The 7,140-nt window shown below is 37.9% G+C and overlaps 1 gene segment (V, D, J or C); it reads right to left on the reverse strand.

Annotated features, from left to right (window-relative positions):
* Nucleotides 1-5,591: 5,591 nt before the first annotated feature.
* LOC126015900 (immunoglobulin heavy variable 1-3-like) lies at nt 5,592-6,040 on the reverse strand. The segment is given in 2 exon segments: nt 5,592-5,908; nt 5,988-6,040. Coding segments are annotated over 2 exon segments (363 nt in total).
* Between the last annotated feature and the right edge of the window lie 1,100 nt (nt 6,041-7,140).

A 7,140-nucleotide genomic window follows, 5' to 3' on the forward strand; every position in this document is an offset into this window, starting at 1 on the left:
TCTGAGTAAATCTAATGTCCCCTGATGTGACCTAAAAATAAAAACTAAATATCAAAATTTTAATTTAAATTCTTGAGTCAGAGAAACCCTGCTGTGTCTCAGACCCTGACTCTGGAGAAGAAAGTAAGCAGCATTAGTATCCCTGTGATCTCCTCACCCAGCAGAGCTGCCTCTGCCTCAGGTTTCTGAAACACTCAGGATGTTTTTGTCACATTGTGTCTCTTGCACAGTAATACATGGCCTTGTCCTCAGAGCTCAGTTTACTCACTGCCATGTGGGCTGTGCTGCTGGACTTGTATGCAGTGAGAGTGACTCTGTGCTGGAACTTTGGTCCTTAGACTGTATTAATTACCATTACAAGTCTATTCCTAGTCACTCAAGCATTTTTTCTTTATATCACTTTATTTTTGAGTTTTGTGAAGGGAGGTTTAATTTTTTTATTTAATAATTTTTATTTTGACCAAAGTGAATTACAAATCATTCACAGTATTATTTAATTTACATAGTGACATTGAATCAGGGGCATTCCCACCACCAGTGTTTTCCTCCCTCCATCCCTGTTCCAAGCATGCTTCTCATATCCACCTAATTTGCCCCCCCCCCATTCTGCTAGAATAAGTGGTCCCTTCCTGTGTCTAGCTTGTTGTAGATTGGGTTTCGATTCTGTTGTCATTGGCTTTGGATTTGGTGTTTAAGTCTGATCATTTTTTTATTTTTTTCAATGCTCTATGCCTGTTTAGTTATGATACCATCCATTATTTCCCCCTGAATTTATGAGGCAGAATAAGATTATTCAAGTTATGTGGTTCTGTTTGTAGGAAAGAAAAAAGTGGGGGGACCAAACAAAACCTAGAGGAGTACATCTAGATGTTATAAATATCAATTTAAGAGTAGAGAGAGAAAAAAAGAAAAACATAACAAAAATATAAAAAAGGAAAAAACATCTAATCCCATCAAAATGGGGAGAAGAAACGAACAGACACTTTGACAAAGAAGAAATACAAATGGCCAAAAGGCACATGAAAAAATGCTCCACATCACTAATCATCAGGGAGGTGCAAATCAAAAACTATGAGGTACCACCTCACACCCCAGAGAATGGCACACATCACAAAGAATGAGAATAAACAGTGTTGGCGGGGATGTGGAGAGAAAGGAACTCTTATCCACTTCTGGTGGGAATGCTATCTAGTCCAACCTTTCTAGATATCGATATGGAGATTCCTCCAAAAACTGGGAATTGAGCTCTCATACAATCCAGCTATACCACTCCTAGGAATATACCCTATGAACACAAAAATATAATACAAAAATCCCTTCCTTACACCTCTATTCATTGCAGCACTATTTAGCATAGCAAGACTCTGGAAACAAGCAAGATACCCTTGAACAGATGAATGGCTAGAGAAACTGTGGTATATATACACAATGGAATATTATGTAACTGTCAGGAGAGATGAAGTCATGAAATTTTCCTATACATGGATATACATGGAATCTATTATGCTGAGTGAAATAAGTCAGAGAAATAGAGAAAGACGCAGAATGGTCTCACTCATCTATGGGTTTTAAGAAAAATAAAAGACATTCTTGCAATAATAATTTCCAGAGACCAAAGAGAGGAGGGCTAGAAGTTACAGCTCACCTCATGAAGCTCACCAAAAAGAGGGACGAGTTTAGTTAGATAAATGACTACATTGTAAACTATCCTAACATGAGAATGTATGAGGTGAAATGTAGAAAGCCTGTCTAGAGTACAGACAGGGGTGAAGAGGGGAGGAGGGATATTTGGGACACTGGTGCTGGGAATGTTGCACTGGTGATGAATAGTGTTCTTTTACATGACTGAAACCCAAACACAGACATGCATGTAATCAAGGTTTTTAAATAAAATATTAAAAAAAAGAATAAAAAATTAATATCAAACAAAAAAACTTTATGTATAGGAGCAACCTGTTATCTACTAAGAATAAAACCCATAAATTTTATAATACAGGGGTACCTCCCTCCATAAATATTTGTCATGGGGACTCATTTTAAACTTCATGTGCTCAGACAGACTGTGCTGCAGGCTTCTTTCGTCTCAGCATCTTCTAGTGGGGATAAAAATCCTTCACAGGAGAAAAGCGGGAGCACGAGTGGCTGAATATGAAATATGAAATAATGAGATCACACAAAATACATTGTATGGGGACCTGTGTCTGCAAGAGATGTGAGACAAAATTTACTTTTCAGCTGATGACATTTTAAGCACAACTCTGGTATGCAAAGTATTTCCGAGAAAACAAAGGGCAGGGAATCTTAAGAGAAAGGAGACAATGATAGCAGGCCCTAGTATATACATATAAAGGAACTAGCCCATACAGGTGAAAAGAATCCCCAGCTAAAAGGTAAGGAAGTGATAGGGGGTGTTTCTAGTTTAGAAAGGAATTTCTTATAACAAAGAAAGAGAAACTGGTATTTGCTACAATTGTGTAGCCTGCCGGAATAGTTAAATGCAAGAAATATAGGAGTTGTTTGTTTACTACCTAAAAGAAGAAAACAGAAAGACCAGTAGCTGGCTGGACTTTGAGTTGCAAATATACTTAGTCAGCAGGGAACTTTAGCAGCTGTTGATACTGAAATTTCTCTGACTGCATATTGACTGACGCCGAATTTTGGTCTGTAGTTTTGCAAGGGAGACAAAGCCAAATGATAAAAAAAAAAAAAGAGATATAATGTCACCGCCATCAACAAATAATTAAAATTGTATTACTTGACATACATTGTGAGTTCTATCACACTTACTAGAAATGATTTGATACATAGAAAAGATGTTTGAGGTCTTGTAAAATAATAAGATTAGCATGTTACATGAAGAGTCTGAGTACATTTTATACAAATAGATTAACTAATGTGAATCAGTATGAAATATATTTTTCATTTCACAGAGGGACTTTGCAAATACTAATCTGACTAATGTCAAGACAGGTATTATATAAGGACACGTATTAGGTCTGAATTCAAGATCTGTCTGAAAAAGAACAGAGGAGATGGTGCAGAAATGTACCATATTAGTAAAAGCTGTGTCAATTATGTCTAGTTGACTTTTAAATCTTTAGGTTTTTAGGACATATCACATCAGAAAAATTCTCAAAATTGAGCAACATTTTCTAACATCAATCTATAGGAAATCAACCTTGTCCAGACCCACTGGATTCAGGAAGCAGCTGATGATACCTCTTTGTTTCATATCCTGATCAGGATCTACATGTCATCTTGGTGTTTTCTAGTCTGTTTTCTTACTAGCCAGTTTCTGGAACTGCTCTGTCATTCTGGACCTAGTTCCTTCTGTCATATATCTGAAGCCTGTCATGGCTGTGGTTATGTCTACAGAAAAGCAAGGTTTATTACAGAGCTAAAAAAAAAAACAGTTAATTCAAAACCAAATTTATGTGAGAAGCATGGTTACAGAAGCAGATAAGCAATTATTAATTCTAAACTAAATTTAGTTCTAAACTTAAATTCTAATATATCCTTTTAACACAGGAAGTAGGCTGAGACATAATCAATAAAGTTCAGGCATATGAAACAGCTAATATTGTCCTGATATAGTTAGTGACCTCTAGCAGTTACAGCTGAGCACACACCTATTAATTAGCTATGACCACTGCATGGTGTTGTGAAACATGCATGGTATTGAGTTGAGCCTTGAACAAAGAAAATTCTCAGCTAGAAGCCAAAATTATAGCTGCCTGAAGTAAGGGTAAATGTGATGTCTGTCTGTTTTTTTTCGTATGTCACAAGTCTGTCAGGATATCCTAAATGCATGTTTATTTTAGTTATGTTCAGAAAGAGGTTAAAGGGGAAAACCCTCCATACCAGAACATCAAAGGGGTTAGAGACAGTTCAGTGGATAAGACAGTAACCCTCACATGAAAATTACGAGCTTCTTTAACTCTCTGATCTATCTGTTAAGCCTGTGGTGCTCTGCAGTGGCTCCTGTGAACACAGAGGAAGAAACATAGCATCCTCAAGCCTGATATCCTGCATCTCTAGGTCCCCACATCTGGCCAGTGTGACTGAAGACCTGAAGCACCTGAAGACTCAGGGTCAACTCTGAAGAAAAGAGGGGTGCCTCAGAGTGACCACAGAGAGCAGGAACAAGTGGGAACAATGGCTCAGTTTACTTTTAAAGCAGCAAGTATTGGAAGGAAATTTATCCAACTCCCTCAAAAAGATAAGAGCAAATGACAGAAAACAAGGCCACTGTCTGAAATCATTTCTTCACAGTCTCATAGATGGTCTCAGGTTGGAATATCATGAACCACATGATGGGTCTAATTAATTAATACAGAATCTAACAAACACAACAACAAATTATCAAGGTTACATGAACATTATGTGGCTCTTGAGCTACTAGAATTTAAATACAAATAAAATAATTCATCTCAAAAAGAATTTTGAGAGCTTTCAGCGTCTTCATTCTAGCATATTAAAATTTATCAATGATTGACCCAGAGAGATGATAGAGTAGTTTGGGCATCAGCCTTGTTAGTTGTTTTCAGATTCAATTCTCTGCTCCAATACAGTCTCCTGAGCTTGTCAGGTATGAACTCTGAGCAGAAACATGAGTAATTTCAGAGTATCACTGCCTACAGCTCATATCCATAGAAACAAAAACTTCCCTGTATTCTCCAACTTAATCCTCACACTGTTACCTCACAGTATAATAAAACAGTTGAGCACTAAACATAAGTGGCTAGTAATAGCAAATGTGACATTCTATCTAGGCCCTCAGTTGTCTTTGTTTTTGGCAAATATTGAGAGTACAGCTTTATCCTTTTATATTATTATTCATTATTTAAAATAGTTGTTTAAGGGGCTGGAGAGATAGCACAGCAGTAAGGTGTTTGCCTTAGATGCAGAAGGACGGTGGTTCGAATCCTGGCATCCCATATGGTCCCCGTGCCTGCCAGGAGCGATTTCTGAGCATAGAGCCAGAAGTAACCCCTGAACACTGCCGGGTGTGACCCAAAAACCAAAAAAAAAAAAAAAAAGAAAGAAAAGACAATAGTGTAAGTAAGGTTGGAAATCATCACAGTATCTGAAATGGCATGCTCTGTGTTAATGGCATGGCTCAGTTAAGTTTTAAAACAGCAAGTATTGTAGGAAAATTTATCCACCTACCACAGAAAGCTGGCTTGCTCATGTACTGGACATTGTTCTGGACCCCTTTTCCTACACTGTCTAATGAGTAAACAATGAAAAGTTGGTGCTTGCTAAGGAAAGACTTACAGTGCAAGAACATGCAATCACACATGACATAATTACATGTCATTCTTCTGTTAGCAACTGGAAACCTCCAGCAGACAGTCCTGAAGAAAAATAGTAAAAATACAGGAGTCTAGGAGAATACTGTGTTTCTATTCATTATTGCTTAATGATAAAGAGATATATTGAGACTTTCAAATGAATGCTGAGCCTGGAGCCTCCTAAATCTCAGAAACTGACTCTGCAGAAAGAAGTTAAGAGGCCTAAGCATTCCTGTAATCTCTTCACTCAACACAGCTGTCTTCCTCAGGTTTCTGATACAGTCAGGATGTGGGTTCTCACACTGTGCCTCTCGCACAGAAATATGTGCCTGTGTCCTCAGGCGTCAGATTGCTCATTTCCATGTAGGCTGTGCTGGCGGACTTGTCTGCAGTGAGGGTGACTCTGCCCTGGAACTTCGGTGCGTATCTTGTATCACCGTCACTAGTGTAAATTCTTCCCATCCACTCAAGCCCTTTTCCAGGGCGCTGCTGAACCCAGTTCATCAAGTAGTCGGTGAAAGTATATCCGGATGCCTTGCAGGAGATCTTCACTGATGTCCCAGGTTTCCTCAACTCAGGCCCAGACTGCACCAGCTGCTCCTGGGAGTCCACACCTGTGGGCAGAGATTGGATTGAAAGGACTTCCCTGACTGGGCCTGGTTCCCTTCTCAGTCCAGAGACTGGGACCCTTACCTGTGGCCACTGTGAACAGGAAGAGGATTTTCCATATCCATTCCATGCTGAGTGCTGTGCTCACACAGACACGTTAGTGCGTAGAGCTGTAGACTTGTGATATCCTTACACACAAACTTTTCTGTATTTATTTCAATAGCAGAAGTGTATTTGTATATTCATAAGGAAGAATACTCATAGTTAAATCCTAGTCCAATATATAGAAGAAGCAAATGATATTCTTTGGCTTAACTCTCAAGAATGTGAGCGCTAATATTTTGAGGTCATGAGCCCACACCCTGCCCTTAACTCTGCAGTAGAGAAATATCCACTGGATATTAGAAAGACAAGCCATGCTACTCTCAGAGAATCATCAGACAAGCACAGCACCTTCAGTCCTTGGGCTTTATTATCAGAAATTTGTTGCTGATATTTTGGATTCAATATTTTTTTATTTTTATGTTTTCTTATTAAACCCTCATGAGATAAAGATTAAAAATATAGTTGTGTGTCAGTCATACAAGATTCCCACTTTCTAGTCACAAGTGTTCATTTACCACCAAAAATTTCTCACATTAGTCCTCCCCTTCCAGCCACCATACTCTGCCTTTATGAAAGATACAATATTTTTCTCTTTCTTTCTATATACATATTGCTTTCCCTCTCATCTGACCCCAGTTTTCCTGTTCAGTATCATGGTTTGCAGCACTGTTCCTGAAGATAGTCATGCATATCTCTTTATTTTATTTCAATTAACATTTGTTGACCATAAACCTTTCCTATATTATTGTCATAGTGTTTGTTTCTCTGTCTCTAAACATTTCTATTATCTGTTATTATTCTGTTATTTCTATTATCTATTATCATTTCTATTATCTGTTATTATTCTCATGCTATTAGTTTTTTATATCCCATAGGAGTATAATTACTCTAATATTGCTGTCTCCGTCTGACTCATTTCACTTAGTATGATGCTACACATCTCTCTATTTATACACAGATTTATTAATTCATTTTTCCTAACAGCTGCATGGTATTCATTCTCAAGATGTATCCACCATAGTTTCTTTATCCACTCATCTGTTCTGGGACACTTGGGTTGTTTCCAGATTCTGGTTAATATGGACAGTGCTAAAAAATCATAGGAGAGCAGAAGCCTCTTTGCATTGCGTTT

The sequence above is a fragment of the Suncus etruscus genome, chromosome 8 (assembly GCF_024139225.1).
Source record: "Suncus etruscus isolate mSunEtr1 chromosome 8, mSunEtr1.pri.cur, whole genome shotgun sequence".
NCBI classification, from domain to species: Eukaryota; Metazoa; Chordata; class Mammalia; order Eulipotyphla; family Soricidae; genus Suncus; species Suncus etruscus.